The 17,714-nt window shown below is 42.1% G+C and overlaps 1 protein-coding gene across 1 annotated transcript in view; it reads left to right on the top strand.

Annotated features, from left to right (window-relative positions):
• Positions 1-927: 927 nt before the first annotated feature.
• LOC127569483 (lymphocyte cytosolic protein 2-like) overlaps positions 928-17,714 on the top strand; it is a 149,252-nt gene continuing 132,465 nt past the window's right edge. Inside the window, exons 1-2 of the mRNA XM_052014182.1 lie at positions 928-1,226; positions 11,709-11,771. Of these exons, the coding sequence (XP_051870142.1) occupies positions 1,149-1,226; positions 11,709-11,771 (141 nt within the window). The 5' untranslated portion in view covers positions 928-1,148. The remainder of the gene's footprint in view (positions 1,227-11,708; positions 11,772-17,714) is intronic.

Here is a 17,714-nt window from a genome sequence, read left to right as displayed (position 1 = left end):
GTAGTAGGTGGCTGTTTATGCGCTGCCAGGGGAAGTGGTGGAAACAGATATGATAGCAATGCTTAAGAGGCAATTTAGACAGACACATGAACTGACAGGGACTGGAAGGATTTAGATTATATGCAGGCAGATGGGATTAGTTTGGATTGGCATCATGTTTGGCACAGACACATGGGCCAAAGGGCCTGTTCCTGTGTTGTACTGTTCTATTTTCTTCTACAGACAGCCAATTTTTAATTCTGAATTTTAAAACTGAATTTCTATGTCTTTGAATAACCAGTTCAGCAACACAATCTCAATCCTGCTAAACCTAAAACTAAACTTCAGATTGAAATTAACATCTGATCATAATTATTCTTTTTGTATTTGTTGCTGGCACAATATTCAACCTTACTCAGAAAATGCTGGAAATACTCAGTTGGTCAGGCAGCAACTCCAGAGAAAGAATCATTTTCTTACTTTTCTCAGTTCTGATGAGAGGTCATCAAACCGAAATATTTACTCAGTTTCTTTCTCCACAGCTACTGCCAGACTTGCCCAGTACTTCCAGCAATTTTTGTTTTTATTTCAAATTTCCAGCATCAGCAGTATTTTACTTTTAAATCTTAATCATATATTGAAACAATAATAATGCTGAGGATTTGTTCTTGGTGGAGTCAATCATTTTGTGTTCTGTGCAAGTGGGCAGAATGTACAACTATCGCATGTAGTTCAGCCAAATATATTCAGCTCAGAGTGAGTAACTGCTGAATTATTCAGTTTATTACAGCAAAGGCCTTGCTAGCTTTTGATAGAATGGAAGAAGGACGGTTTCTGCTAAACTTCCTCATGACTTCTACAGAATAAGGGGAGGAAGTAACAAAGGAAATTAGTCGTCCATTTCTGCATTTGAAAGTAACATGATGGAGGACAGCCTACAGTCCCACTGAAACATTTCTGGCTGCATCTTATTATTTCAAAGAGCGCCGAGCGTTTACCGTATTAAGAATCATACTCAGATTATTCATCAATTGGCACCCTACGCACTTCCTTTCTAGGTTCTGAGGAGGTTGTGGTGTGTGACAGGAAGAGAAAAGGCCAGTTATTTTTCTCTGCTGTATGTTACAATATGAAATCAAGTAAAAAATAAACGGAGACAACAACAAAAAATGGCTTTCAGGAAACTTCCAAATCGTAACGATGTACTTCAATGGTCTCCAGCTCATTTGGCTGATTACTTCAGAATGGTAGGCAAAACCAAACAAGAGTTTTTCTTCTCTCTCTCTCTCTCTCTCTCTCTCTCTCTCTCTCTCTCTCTCTCTCTCTCTGCCCGTCTCTTGCTTCTCCATGTAACAACCTGCTTTCAGTTATATAGGCCAGGTGCCTAGCTAACAAGTAAAGTTAAAACGAGAGTGGTTTAATTATCTGGCATAAGTTTATTAAAACCTTATCTTTAACATATTTTGCTCTTGTTGTAATGTGATAACCTGCTCATCTCCACTTTTTATGTAAGTGCCTTCTTTATTTATTGCAGAATGTACATGTTTTTGCTCAGATCGGCATTTAATACCCATAACTGATTGCCTTTGAGAAGATGGTGATACTGCCTGCTGCAGTCCTTGTGTAAAAAGTACAGGGCTGTTATTGGACAGAGCTCCAGGATTTTCACCTAGCAATGATGAAAGATTGACAATATCATTAATATGCCTTAGGAAAAAAGTTTTTTTTGTTTTATATTCAAAATGTTCCTTGTGTTTGTTACTCTGAATTCAGCCATTGTAATTTGTCCTGAACAGTTTCCCATCTACCACGCTGCATAAATTTGAACTCCGAAAACTCTGCTACCTATATTCTATCACACAACAAATCCCATTTATCCATTATCTCTGTGCTCACTGACCTACTTGGGTTCTCAGTCCAACAGCTACTCAGTATTAAAATTATCATCCTTGGTTTCAAATCCCTGCAAGGGCTTTTTTTTTTGTAATGCCTTCGATCCTCTGAGATCCCCGAAGCCCTGTAGTTCTGGCCTCTATTTTTGAGGCACCATGTCCAATGGTTATGCTCTCAGCTGCCTAACCCTGAAGCTCTGGGATTCCCGACTTGCACTTCTGCCTCTCTTTCGTTTTATAAGTCCAGAGTACCAGCTGATTTATAATAGAGCCTGTGTTAGGCCTAGTCCAGACAATTTTGTGAGCTGAATGTTTGACTCAGTCCATCTGCTCAGAAGTAAGTTGTAGAGAAGTGATATTTTCTGTACGTGGATCGATGGGTGGGTTAGTAAGTTCGCAGACAATACAAAGATTGGTGGCATTGTGGATAGTTTAGAAGATTGCCAAAGGATACAGTGGGATATAGATCAGCTGCAGATATGGGTGTAGAAATGGCAGATGGAGTTTAATCCGGTCAAGTGTGAAGTGTTGCACTTTGGGAGGTCAAATATAAAGGGAAAGTACACAGTTAATGGCAGGACCCCTAACAGTATTAATGTACAGAGGGATCTTGGGATCCAAGTCCTTAGCTCCCTGAAAGTGGCTGCACAGGTTGATAGGGTGGTAAAGAAGGTGTATGGTATGCTTGCCCTAATTTGCCAAGGCCTTGAGTTCAAGAGTCAGGAAGTTATGTTGCAGCTTTATAAAACTCTGGTCAGGTCGCGTCTGAAGTATTGCATTCAGTTCTGGTTGGCCCAGTTATAGGAAGGATGTGGAGGGTTTGGACTGAGTGCAGAAGAGGTTTACCAGGATGTTGCCTGGATGAGAGGGCATGTGCTAAGAGGAAAGGTTGGACAAATGAGGGTTGTTTTTTCTGGAGTGTCGAAGGCTAAAGAGAGACCTGATAGAGGTTTATAAGATTATGAGAGGCATAGATAGAGTACACAGCCAGTATCTTTCTCCCAGGGTCAAAATGACGAATACTAGAGGGAATGCAATTAAGGTGAGAGGGGGTAAATTCAAAGGAGATGTGCAGGGCAAGTTTTTTTACACAGAGGGTGGTGGGTGCCTGGAATGTGCTGCCAGCAGTCATGGAGGCAAATGCAATAGACGTGTTTAAGAGGCTCTTAGATAGGCGCATGAATGTGCAGAGAATGGAGGGATATGGACCTTGCATAGACAGAAGGAATTAGTTTAGTTAGGCATTTAGTTTTCAGTTTAATTAGTTAGGCACAACACTGTGGGCCAAAGGGCCTGTTCCTGTGCTGTACTGTTCTATATACCATGTTTATATGAGAGCATCCATGGAAGTTCACCAGAAAAGTATTTTGCAGTATTTGTCTGACTAGTGGAACTCAAGTCTTCAGGGTGATCAGACTCCTTTGTCTTTGGAGAAAGGGTGCTTCTCCTTTCAAATGTATATCATGCATATCATCTGAATGGGACAGAGGTAGGTCTCATCATTTGTGCAGCATAGCCCGTAATTCAAAGCTAAAGCAAGATAGTTTTAGCTAATCTACCCCTTGTGAACTTCCATCATAGTCATTTAATCTCACTTCATCTTTGGTATTGTCAGATAACCCTCTTATTGATTTAATCAGCTCCATGTTGTTTCAGTAAGTACAGTTAACATAACCGAAAGAGAGGCTCGTCCATTTTGAGTGCTGTAACTCATTATTTTTAGGCCAGATGATGATTAAGCTCCCTGCATGTGACAGGAGGATCTAGCCCATTGCTGTATCTGCTGGGAGGAGGGGTGTGTCCAGCTGATCTCCACACTGGAAGATGTGAGGTCAGGGTTGTGGAAGTTTGTCTTCCCTGCTCAAAGAGTTTGCCCTCCAACTCCTACATTAACCCATCAAGACTCCTGTTCCCATCTCTTTATTCGGCATTTCTTGCATCTCTTTCTTTCTCGACATGGCTAATCTCACCAACATCCTTCTCATCTGGCTGATCTGGCTGACCACTGACTCATGGTTTTTTTTTGCATGCCAACAGTCTTCACCACTCTTCCTGGTGCTCTACAGAGTTTCTGTTCATTTTTGCATCACAACCTTATTATGAATGGTTACATTGGCATCCTGATTTTGTCTGAAACATGAGAATATTGCATTCCTTATTGAAGACCTGTGGTTGGATATACCTTCAAATATATCCCAAATTCAGACTGTCACAATGAGAATGTGCCTCTTAGTGCCAAAGCACACCTAGAAATATCCCTGTATTCCTCTGGCATTTCCTGCTTTGGGAACCTGATTGCATTCCTTCACTGACTTTGCCTTTAAAATCCATGTAATCTAATGCTGACAAACATATGGATGAGCACTTGAATCGCCAAGATATGTAGGCTATAGACTAAGTTCGGGCAAATGCGATTAGCATAGCTAGGTACTTGATGGTCAGCATGGACTGGTGGGCCGAAGGGCTTTTATTAGTGTTTATGACTCCATGATTCTACAAGATCAGGCCATGCCGCACACCAGGCTTCTCATCAATATCTAGGAAGAAAAGGAAGCATGTGGAGGGAACAGAGAACTGAGAACAGGAGAGGCCCTTCAGGAGTATAGAAAGTGTAGGAAAGTGTTAGAAAAGAAATTAGGAGGGCCAAGAGAGGGCACAAAATATCACTGGCAGATAATTTAAGGAAAATTCCTTGGCATTTCATGAATATATTAAAGGGAAAAAGATAATGAGGGGAAAGAGTAAGGCCCATTAGGTATCAAAATGATAATCAGTGTATGAGCCAGACAGTGTAGATGTGGTCTTAAATGATTACTTCTCATCTGGACGTTGCAGTTGGAGATTTCAGGGAGGGAGTGAAGTGATATTCTAGAGTATGTTATCATTATAAAGGAGGAGATATTAGATGTCTCAGCAGGGTTACAAGTGGACAAATCCCCAGGACCTGATGAGATGCATCCTAGGCTGCTGTGGGAAGCAAAGAATGAGATTGCTGGGGCCCTGAAGGGACTTTTAGATCTTTGCCAGCCACCGGTGAGATAATAGATGACTGGAGGAGAACAAGTGTGGTGCCCTTCTCCAAGGAGAGCAGCAGGAATAAGCCAGGTGATTGCAGGTTTATGTGACTGACATAAGTGGTGGGGAAGTTATTGGAAAAAATTCTGAAGGACAATATTAATCTGTTCTTGGAAAGGCAGGGATTAGTTAGATATAGTCAGCATGGTTTTGTTAGGGAGAGATCCTCTCTGACCAATTTGAATTGTTTTGAAGAAGCAACAAATGTCTGTATGTGAGTAGTGCAGTTGATGTAGTCTACATGGACTTCAGAAAGGCTTCTGACAAAGTCCCACATTGGAGACCAGCCAAAAAGGTTAGAGCTCTTAGGATTCTAAAAAAGCTGGCAAATTGGGTCCAGAATTGGTTGATACTTCGGTAAGCTGTTGCCACGATGGACCTTACTATTCTCCATGTCATTCTAATGGGATTGCCCTCACTTTCTCTCACAGTTCTTCCTCAACCATATTGTTGGTAACGTTGATGCCATTTTCATCCTGAACTAAGATGTGTACCCATCTATTCTCAATGTTCATCAACCTGAAACATTAACACTGTATTTCTCTCCTGACCTCCTGAGTATTTTCAGCCATCTCTGTTTTTATTTAAGGTTTCCAGAATCTGCAGTCTTTGACTTTTCTATTCCAAGAATCTATTGGACTAGTAGACTGCAGAAAACATTTCCCATCTTGTTGCCTCCATCAACTTGATTTCAAATTCAATTCAATTCAGATCGGCAAATCTGCAAATTCTGGGCCTTCTCCACATCTCCCCATGACTCATCCTTAATTCTCAGTAATTAAGGCCTCTCATAATCCTCTCCATGGGTTTACACTCTGGTTCCTCCTACTGCAGCTACTTTCCAGATGTGTAGCAGTTTTCCACAACTTATCTACAGAAGCCTTTGATGGCAGCCTTGTGTCATTGTGCTGTCCACGTTAACTGAATTGCTTGGGCTTCAACATATTTGAAAGACTACATATTGTGACAATATTATAGTCAAGCAGAGGGGAGATGATTGGTTAGTTTATTAGCACCAATAGGAACATGGGTAGGCGTTACAACTCTTTGAATCTGCTCCTTCATTCATTAAGATTTGACTTGCTCCTGAGCAGGAGCATGTCATGGGATAAAGCAGTAGCCAGCAAGAGCAAGCTTAGTAATCAGGATAGCCAGGAGCACAATAAAGGCAGATTAATGAATACCCAGATGAACTGCATTTATTTCAATGCACAAGGTTTAACAGGTAAGGCAGACGAACTCAGAGCATGGATCGGCTCTGAGGACTGGGACACTACAGCCATAACAGAAACCTGTCTGAGAGAAGGGCAGGATTGGCAGCCCAATATTCCTGGATGCAGATGCTACAGGAATGACAGAGGTGGGGGGAGGGGGGTGGATTGCCTTTTCATAAGGGAGGATGTAACAGCAGTACTCAGAGGTGACATTTTTGGGGGATCATCCAGAGACACCAAATGGGTAGAACTTAGAAACAAGAAGGCGAGGGTCACTCAAGTGGGGCAATATTATAGACCTCCCAATAGTCAGCAGGAACTTGAGAGAAATTGCTCATCGTTGTAAGAATAATAGGGTTATATTAGTGGGAGATTTTAATTTCCCCAATATTGACTGGACTACCCAGAGTGTTAAGGGCCTGATTGGGGTGGAATTTGTGAAATGTGTCCAGGAAGGTTTCCTGAGTCAATATATAGAGGGCCCTACTCAGGAGGGTGTAATACTGGACCTTCTCTTAGGGAACGAGGTAGGGCAGGTAACTGAAGTGGCAATCAGGGAGCACTTTGGCTCTAGTGACCATAATTCTATCAGTTTCAAGATAGTGATGGAAAAGGATAGGACAGGCCCACAGGTTAGGGTCCTAAACTGAAGCAGGGCAAATTTTGGGGAATTAGGCAGGATCTAGCAGAGGTCGATTGGGTGAGCCTGTTTAAAGGGAAAGGAACAAGTGACAAGTGGGAGGCTTTTAACAGTGCGATATCAAGAGCCCAGGAGCAGCATGTTCCTGTTAGGGTGAAGGGTAAACCTGGCAAGTTTAGGGAACCTTGACTGATGAGGGATATTGAGGCTCTGGTCAAGAACTAGAAGGAAGCATGCATTGTGTTTAGGAGGTTGGGGACAAGTAAATCCCTTGATGACTATAAAAAGATAAAGAATACACTTAAGGTTAAGGAAAATCCCAAGAGGTTCTATTGCAATATAAAGAGGAAAAGGGTGCCTAGGGAGAGAGTAGGTCCCCTTAGAGATCAGCAGGGCCGCCTATGTCTTGAGCTGTGGAGATGGGTGGGTAGGAGTTAGTTGAAAGCAGCATCACAGGTAGACAGGGTGGTGAAAAAGGTGCTTAGCACACCTGCCTTCATCAGTCAGGACATTGAGTATAGGAGTTGGGACATTATATTGCAGTTGTATAAGTCATTGGCCACACTTAGAGTACTGTGTACGGTTTTTGTTATCCTGTTATAGGAAAGACGTAGTTAAACTGGAAAGAATGCAGAAAAAAGTTATGAGGATGTTGCCAGACTAGAGGGCCTGAGTTACAGGGAGAGGTTGGCCAGGCTGGGTCTTTATTCCTTGGAGCATAGGAGACTGCAGGGTGATCTTATAGAGGTTTATAAAATCATGAAGGGCATAGATAAGATGGATGGTAGCAGTCTTTTCCTCAGGGTAGGGAGTCCAGAACTAGTGGGCATAGATTTAGCGTGAAGGGGAAAGATTTAAAAGGGACCTGAGGGGCAATATTTTCACACAGAGGGTTGTGAGAATATGGATCGAGCTGCCAGAGCAAGTGGTTGAGGCAGGTACAATAGTATCACTTAAGAAGCACTTCAATAGGTACTTTGAGGGCAGGGCTTAGAGGGATATGGGCCGAATGCAGGGAATTGGGACTTGATGGGTGGGTACCATGGTCGGCATGGACTCATTGGGCCGAAGGGCCTGTACCTGTGCTGTATTGCTCTGTGACTCTATGATTCTAAGTTTATGGTTGAACTTCCATTTCAATACTGTCTTCCAGTACTATTCTTGTATACAGTACACCCCCATGTTACAGAGAGGATGCATTCCTTGAAAACCATCTGTATCATGATTTTCCGTAACGTGAACCCTTGACAAAAATTGGCAAAATTTTGTTGCTTTTTTAGTTATTTCTTCTCACATAAGTTCTGTAAGAGCAAATTTTTATGATGTATCTCAATTGTTTTGGAGGTGATTTGTGAATTCTGTAGGGGTGAATTTCTGTTACCCAAACTTCCATAGCATAGGGGTACACTGTACTTGATTCCCTTAATGCACAGAAATACATCAATCTCTGGTTTGAATGAACAGAACGATTGAGCTTACACAACTGTTTGGTTCGCGAATTCCAGAGACTCACCTCCTCTGAGTGAAGAAATTTCTCCTCCTCTCAATTTTAAATAGACTATCTATTATTCTCAAATTGTGCTCCCGGTCGCCATGACTCTTGTGGCCCCTGTGACTCCTTACTCAGGGGAAACATCCTCCCTGCATCCTGCCTGTCAAGGTGTTGATGAGATCTCCTCTCATCCTTCTAAATTCCAGAGAATACATTCTCAGTCTATTCAATTTCTCCTCATATGTCATACCTCCCAGATCTGCAAACAGTCTAGTGAATGTTCTCTGCACTCCTTCAATGACAAGTACACCCTTTTTTTAGCTAAGGGGATCAAAACTGTGCACAATATTCCTGGTATGGTCTCACCAAGGCTCTGTACAATGCAGTAAGACTTCCTAACTCCAATAATCAAACTTTCTCATAATAAAGGCTAACTTACCATTTCCCATCCTAATTGTTGCTGAACTAGTCCTTCAGTGACTAGTGTACCAACACACCCAGGTCCCTTTGAACATCAACACTATTTAACAAATGCTCTACTTTTTTGTTATGTTCATCAAAGTATATGATGACACATTTTTCTACATTATATTCCATCAGACATGTCCTTGCCTACTCAGCCTGCCCATATCCTCTTAAAGTATCTTTACATCCTTATATGTAGTCACGATATCACCTAGTTTACTATCAGCAGAAAACTTGGAAAGATGTGCGGTGATGTATTTTGGGAGTACTAATGAAGCTAGGACATATATAATGAATGGTAGAGTCTTAGGAATAAAGGGACCTTGATATACAAATTCAAAGATCCTTGAAGGTAGCAGAGCAGGTAGGAAATTTGGTTAAGAAGACATTAATTAACTGGGGCACTGAATACAAGAGCAGGGAGGTGATGCTCCAACTTTACAAAACATTGGTCAGACCTCAGCTGGAGTACTGCTTGCAGTTCTGGTCACCACACTATTGGAAAGACATGATAGCTCTGGAGAGGGTGTAGAGAAGATTCATCAGGATGTTGCCACGGATGGAGCATTTCAGTTATGAGGAGAGACTGGAGAGGTTAGGTCTGTTTTCTCTGGAGCAGAGGAGATTAAGAGGGGGCTTGACTAATGTATATAAAATTATGAGGTACCCTCAGGGAATCCTGCAGGAAACTTTTCCCCATATCAAAGGTAGATAAAACTAGAGGACATAGATTTAGGATTAGAGGAAAGAGATTTAGAGAGGATTTGAGGGGGATGTTTTTCACCCAGAGAGTGGTGAGTACCTGGAATGCACTGCCTGAGAGAGTGGTGGAAGCAGTCGCTGACAGCATTTAAGAAGTGTCTAGGTGAGCACTTGAATCGCCTCTGCATAGAGGGCTGGAGGCAAAGTGCTGAAAGATGGGATAAATACTGAAGGGTGCCCACTGGTTGGCATATGTGTGATGGGTGGAATGGTCTGTTTCCATGCTGTATGACTCTGATATTTTGTAGCCTCAGCCAAATCATTGATAGAGATTGGGCCCAAGCATGACCCCACTCATCACAGCCTTCCAACCTGTAAATGATCCATTTATTTTGCTTTCTCTGCAATAACCAATTTTCAATTCCTGTCCAGTGCATTACCCCCAGTTCCATGTGCTCTAAATTTATTAACCAATTTCTTGTCAAAGACATTGTGAAAACCTTCAGAAATCCAAATGCACCACATCCATTCATCCCTCTTATCTATTCTGCTAGTCATATTCTCAAAGAACATATACAAGTTAGTCAAACATGAATTACCTTTCATAATTCCATGCTGCCTCTGCTCAATACGATTACTTTTTTCAAGGAGTTCTTTTATTGCATCCTTCATTATAGACCCCTGTCAATCTATTGACTACATTGTCATAAATGATAGAGATTGATTTTATGCAGTTAATTAATAGACTGATTAGGGACAGCCAGCATGGCTTTGTGAAGGGAAGATCTTGCCTTACAAGCCTGATAGGGTTCTTTGAGGAGGTGACCAGGAAGATTGATGAGGGTAGTGTAGTAGATATGGTCTACATGGATTTTAGTAAGGTGTTTGACAAGGTTCCACATGGTAGGCTTCTTCAGAAGGTCAGAGGCCAAGGGATCCAGGGAGGCTTGGCCATGTGGATTCAGAATTGGCTTGCCTGTAGAAAGCAGAGGGTTGTAGTGAAGGGAGTGCATTCAGATTGGAGGGCTGTGACTAGTGGTGTCCAACAGGGATTGTTTCTGGGACCTCTACTTTTCGTGATATTTATTCATGACTTGGATGAGGGGGTGGAAGGGTGGGTTAGCAAGTTTGCAGATGACACAAAGGTTGGTGGTGTTGTGGATAGTGTGGAGGGCTGTTGAAGCTTACAGAGGGATATTGATAGGATGCAGAGCTGGGCTGAGAAGTGGCAGATGGAGTTCAATTTGGAGAAGTGTGAGGTGGTACACTTTGGGAGGACAAGCTCCAAGGTTAATGGCAGGATTCTGGGCAGTATGGATGAGCAGAGGGATCTGGGGGATCACTGAAAGTTGCCTCACAGGTGGATAGGGTAGTTAAGAAAGCTTATGGGATGTTAGCATTCATAAGTCGTGGGATCAAGTTTAAGAGCTGCGAAGTAATGTTGCAGCTTAACAAAACTCTGGTTAGACCACACTTAGAGCACTGTGTCCAGTTCTGGTCACCTCATTATAGGAAGGATGTGGAGGCGTTGGAGAGGGTGCAGAGGAGATTTACCAGGATGCTGCCTGGATTAGAGAGTATGGATTATGAGGAGAGACTAAAGGAGCTAGGGCTTTACTCATTGGAGAGAAGGAGGATGAGGGGAGACATGATAGAGGTATACAAAATATTAAGAGGAATAGATAGAGTGGACAGCCAGTGCCTCTTCCCCAGGGCACCAATGCTCAATACAACAGGGCATGACTTTAAGGTAATGGGTAGGAAGTTCAAGGGAGATGTCAGAGGGAGGATTTTCACCCAGAGAGTGGTTGGTTCATGGAATGCACTGCCTGGGGTGGTGGTGGAGGCTGATACGTTGGTCAAGTTCAAGAGATTGTTAGATAAGCATATGGAGGAATTTGAAATAGAAGGATATGTGGGAGGAAGGGGTTAGATTTTCTTAGGTGTGGTTTGAAGGTCGGCACAACATGGTGGGCCGAAGGGCCTGTATTATGCTGTATTGTTCTCTGGTTCTATGGTTCTATAACTATCCACCATACACAGCAGTTTTCTTGGTTAATTACTGTACCCTGCCATTATTGGGAGAGATTGGTGTAGCTTCTGTTCTTCTGCTCTTTAAAGAAACTCTGCTTATGAAGAAATTGATCTTACTGTAAAAGGGACTGCTTGGAGTCATTGAGCCGATGCAATATTGTCAATACATTGAAATGCATAAAAGCTAATTTTATCATTCTGTTTGTGTTTGATAGCTGGACTGGAAAGACTGTGAAAAAGTTATAAGAAAGAACAATATTAACGGGCAAAGATTTCTGGTAAGTAATCAATTTATTTTTGGAGTAAAATATTAGAGTTAAATTTTGTATTTAATTATTTTGCCTCAAGTTCTCCCGGTGATTATGTGGGTGAAGGCATTATCATGTGTAGTTTTGAGCCACAGAGGGGGAAAGCTCCAGCCGGAACATGACTCTCTCAGCAGTGTCCTCACTACAGGTACCTATACAAGTGCTGCCCATGACATAGATAACTGGCTGATGTGCACCGTAGTCAGGTTGCAACCCGTGAAGATTTTTCATTGAGCTGAAAGGCTATCCTCATATTAACAACCAGATATAAACCATCATTTCTTTGATTCCATTCCATGAGCACTTTCCAGTGTTCGCATACAGAATAGAGCAGTGAGTCAATACAATATGCGATGTCACTTACAATACCACACTGGCAATGCAGGGATAGAAAAACAAAAAAATGCTGACTGGTTCAAGGCCAAATTGTTGGAATAGAACTGCCTTGGAAGCCTTCAGAAATCCAAATGCACCACATTGTTGGAATAGAACTGCCTTGGCAGAGGGCCTGAATGACAGACTGAGTGTATTAAGAGTTGCCCAAAGTCCAGCAGACTGCTGGATGCTGTGCTATCAGCTATTTGGTACACCTCTGCCACAGCACCCAGTTGCCTTCTGACACAGAGAACACCAGGGCATGTATGAGAGGATCAAGAAGGCAACAGCAAAGGAAGGCAGGAAAGTTAATCAACATATGGAAAGATGGGGGGAGCCCCACCTTGAGTCATATTCCAGGGAAACATCATCACCAAGGTTGCCTGTCTGTCATAAAAGATGGAGATACCAAATCCACAGAAGGAGATGAGTAAAGCTAGCAACTTGTTGGTAACAGGAAAAGCTCCAGGTGATAATCCACTTGTTTGAAATCAACAAGAATGGAAAGCCTGCACTCTTACAGTTCTACTTTGAACCCTATGACCATTTTGGAGGGAGAGGAATGTGCAGGACACAAAAACGTATGTCCTTGCATAAAAACATAGTAACAACAGCAATTTTAACATCTGCTGAGACAATTCCCTGCCATGTTCCATGCCTCAGTAGACATTGCCCTGGTCAGTGCAGATCTTGGCTGCACATATTCACTCTGAACCACAATGATTTTAGAACTGCAAAATTCACAATCATTCTGGTCTTCTCAGGTCAGCAGTTGTAATAGAAACATTGTGAACAAAGACCATCATATGTTGCCTTCATCACCCTCACAAGGCATGTGATTGTGTGAGCAATTATAGTTTATTCATTCAATTATTACTGCTGCAATTGACTATATGCCAAAGCAGCTCAGTTTGTATACTTTCCATGACACTATGGGTGGTGAGGTCAGCTGTGACAGGGCTTTGCGATCATTGTGATTGAGTTAAGGTGCCAGCCCTTCTTGGCAAGTTCTTCTCGCTGCTGCTGTCATGTGCCTTCTGCTCACCCACAGAGGATGTCTATTTACAGCCAGACCAAACAAAAAGCTTCCTGTCCTGCCTGCCTGCCTGAGAACAAAGACAAAAGTGTACCAGATCCACATCAGGGAGTTAATCTATGCTGATGGTGTGGTGCTAGCATCTGATACTGATTAACATCTCCAGCAGCTACTGGAAGGGATCTCACTCATATAAAGAATTTGGATTGACCATCAGTTCCAAATGTCATGGTCAGGATCCTGCTATACCTTTAATAAACATTGATGATGCATACTGAAGGCTGTTGAAAGTTTCAAATAGACAGACTCAACAATCACCAGCAATCTTTCTCATGGAGCCAAGATACATTGCAAAAGCTGTTGTGCTGGAGCTGAACAAGAGAGTGTAGATCGACAGCAACCTGACTGAGAACATTAGACTGTGAGTTTATCAAGCCTGTGTCCTCAGTACACTCCTATACAGTGGTCAGTCCTGGACAATAGATGCAAGGGAAGAGAAAAGGCTGAACCATTTCCACTGTTGCTACTTCAGCCACATCCTGAGAGGTCCTAGAGTGTGCTAAGTCCATCAACATACATACGTTACTCAGCCAATGTCACTTATGGTGGATTGGCCAAATGCATTGAATGGATGATGGCCTCATTCCTAAAGATGTTCTGAACATTAAACTGGTCACAGGGTCACAACCTGCTGAACATCCATTCCTCTGCTGTAAGAACAGCTGTAAGACAGATATGAAGATGGTGACATCGACAAGACAACTGAAACACAGTTAGGACCTCAGAAGACTGCCCAGGAGCTCAGCTGGCTGAGAAAAGGGCCCAGAGAAAACAGAGGCAAGCAAATTTTACATCTCGCCTTCATCTGTAGCAAGCATTGAGACACAGCAGCCTTGAGCAGTGCTTATAAACTACACCAGATGATGCTCCATGTGGAGTTGGCCACAATATCTCCCATGGGACAGAGGCTGCCATATGCTGTATTCATTTTTGGAGTAAAGTATTTGAAATACATTTTGAAATTAGTTCTCTCAGCTTGAGCTGTCCCAGTTGTTATGTAATTGAAGGCACTTTGTATTGTGATTCAAAACAGCACATTCATGCGGGAAAGTAATGGATTCCAAAATGCATTATAGGAGGAAAATCTGATTTCTCGATCCATATTTCTATCACATGAAAGAAGCAAATGTGCAGGGACATTACAAGGGAAGTGCAAAACTATATTGTAATTATAATGGGGGACCTTAACTGCCTCATTGTGACCTGGGATAGTAATATAATAAAGGGAAGAGGGCGAAGAGTTTTAAAACGTGTCTAGAATATCTTTCAATAGCAGTGTGTTTCTGGTCCAATCAGGAAGAAGGCATTGCTGGATCTCATTCTGAGGAATGAAGTGGTTTAAGTGCACCAGATTTTGGTAGGGGAACTTTTAGGAGATAATAATTTCAGCATTAGATTTAGGTTAGCTATAGAAAAGGGAAAAGAGCATTCCAAGAAAAAATAATTAATTGGAGGAAGGCTATTTTCAATGGAATGAGAATGCTTCTGGCCCCATTAAATTGGAACCGCAAGTCAACAGGCAAAACTACCACTGAACAGTGGGCTACCTTTGAGGAAGAAATGGTTTCAGTACAGTTGAAGCACATTCCTATGAGGGGCAAAGGAAGAACACATAAATCCAGATCTCCTTAGACAACAAAAGAGATGCAAAGGTTGCTTAGGATAAGTATCTGGTTGGAAATTTCATCAAGAACTAGCCTATTGCAAAAAGCATTAGAGGGGGAACAAAGCTAAAAGAGGCAGATTTTCAGTTAATGAGAAAAGATTAGCTGCCAACATAAATTGGAAGTGAGAAGTGTTCTATTGGCACATAAACTGTAAAAGGGTTACAAATAGACAAGTAGGGCCAGTGAAGGACAAAAATGGTAACTTGTACATGGATGCTGAGGGCACTATTTACTGAATGAGTACTTTTCATTGGTCTTCATGGCCAAAGAGTGTGCTTCCAAAGTAACAGTGAAGGAGGAAATAGCACTAAGTGTATTGAAAATTCACAGCTGGTAAGTATTGGAAAAGTTGGCTGAATTTAATAGAGTCAGGGAGTCATAGGGTCATACAGCATGGAAACAGGCATTTTGGCCCAACTGATCTATGCTGACCAAGATTTCCAGCTAAACTAATCCCATTTGCCTGAGTTTGGCCCATATCCATCCATATCTTTTCTACCATGTACCTGTCTAAGTACCTTTTAAAATGTTGTTAATGTACCTGCCTCAACCACTTCCTCTGGCAGTTCATTTCATATACTGACCACTCTCTGAATGAAAAAAATTGCCCCTCAGGTTCCTATTAAATCTCTCCCCTCTCACCTTAAACCTATGCCCTCTAGTTTTTGATTCCCCAAGCCTGGGAAAAAGACTGTATATTCACCCTATCTATGCCCCTCATGATTTTATATACTTCTATAAGATCACTCCTCATTTTCCTGCACAACCTCTCTGCATAACTCAGTCCCTCGTAAATCTCCTCTGTTCTCTTTCCAGTTTAATGGAATCTTTCCCATAGCAGGGTGACCAAAGCCGAACATGATATTGCAAATGCAGGTACACCAACATCTTGTATATCTGCAACATGAGTACACTGAATGATGAAGGGCAGCATGCCAAAAGCCTTTTTCACCACCCTATCTACCTGCAATTCCACTTTCAGGGAACCATGTACTTGTGCTCCTTGGTCCCTCTATTCTACAACACTCCCCAGGGCCCTACCATTCACTGTGAAAGTCCCACACTGGTTTGTCTTCCCAAAATGCAACAACTCACACTTATCCAAATTAAACCCCATTTGCCATTCATCAGGCCACTTATCCAGGTGAACAAGATCTCTCCGTAAGTCTTGATAACCATCTTAACTCTCAGCAACATCATCTACTTTAGTGTCATCTGCAAAGTTACTAACCATGCCTTGTACATTCTCATCCAAATTATTGATATGGATGACAAATACTAATGGGCCTAGCAGCAACCTCTAAGGAACACCACTAATGACAAGCTTCCAGTCTGAAAAACAACTATCACCCTCTGCTTCCTACAATCAAGCCAATTGTGTATCCAATTAGTTAGCTGTACCTGTGGATCCCATGTAATCTAACTTTTCATAGCAGCCTTACTGGTCCATATGGACCATGTCTACTACCCTGCCTTCATTGACCTTCTTGGTTCCTTCTTCAAAAATCTCAATCAAATTCGTGAGACATGATCTCCCATGCACAATGCCATGCTGGCTATCCCTAATCAACTTCTGTCTTTCCAAATGCTTCTGTATCTTATCCCTCAGGATTATCCGTAGTAACTTATCTACCACAGATGTTAGGCTCATTGGTCTATATTTCCCAGGTTTATCTTTACCACCCTTCTTAAATAAAGGTACAGCATTAGCCAACCTCCAGTCTTTCAGCACTTCACTTGTCGCTAATATTGATGCATATACTGTATCTCAGCTAGGGCTCCCACAATTGCTTCTCTAGCTTTCCACAGTGTTCTTGGATATACCTGATCAGGCACTGGAGATTTATCTACTTTCATACATTTTAAGACATCAGTACCTCCTTTGCTGTGATGCAGACTATCCCCAGGACATCCCTATTAACTATCTCAAGGTCCAAAGTCTTCATGTCCTTCTCCATGTTAAAAACAGAGGAGAAATATTCATTGAAGACCTTGCCCATCTCCTGCAGCTCTTCACAAAGATGTCCCCTTTGGTCTTTGAGGGGCCCCATTCTCTCATTGGTTACTCTTTTTCCCTTGATATACTTACAAAATCTCTTTGCATTCTCTCTAATCTTCTCTGCCAAAGCTATCTCATGTCCCATTTTTGCCCTACTGATTTCCTTCATAAGTATACTCATGTGTTGTCCCGATTTTAAGTTCCCACTCCTGTGTGCTGCAAAGTAACACAGTGCCACAGATTAATTCTGGAAAAACGCGTTTATTAGCAGTATACTGTGGGAGAATTCTCCTCAAACTCTCATGGAGAGTCTTTATCAGAGGTCTCCACAGTCCAAAGGAGCAGACAGAAATTTATACAGATATTGTCATGCACACTTAATGAATTCGGCCCCACGAGTTTCAGTCAGGCCTCAGAGATCCAAAGGTAGAAATTGCACCCATTGTCCAATGTAATTGATTTACAATCAAGAGATTCAAAGATAGGTATCACCAGCATTGTTTAGGACAAGCTTCCCACTTGTTGTTTATTGCAACCACCACCTTTATTGTCTAGCATAACTGGTCTGCAACCAAGGTTCCGGACACAGTAATTATCACTTATCCATGAATCAGTAGCTTGCGTCCTCTTGCTTGCGAGGTATTTTTCCATCAACTACATGTATAGTTACAGTCAGTCACAGTTTCCTAACCCTTTACTTCCTCACATGCATTCCCAATACTCCTTCCGGGATTCACTTGATCCAGCTGCCTGTACCTGACCCATGCCTCCTCCTT

The sequence above is a fragment of the Pristis pectinata genome, chromosome 4, assembly GCF_009764475.1.
Source record: "Pristis pectinata isolate sPriPec2 chromosome 4, sPriPec2.1.pri, whole genome shotgun sequence".
NCBI classification, from domain to species: domain Eukaryota; kingdom Metazoa; phylum Chordata; class Chondrichthyes; order Rhinopristiformes; family Pristidae; genus Pristis; species Pristis pectinata.
This window is presented reverse-complemented; position numbering and strand designations above follow the sequence as displayed.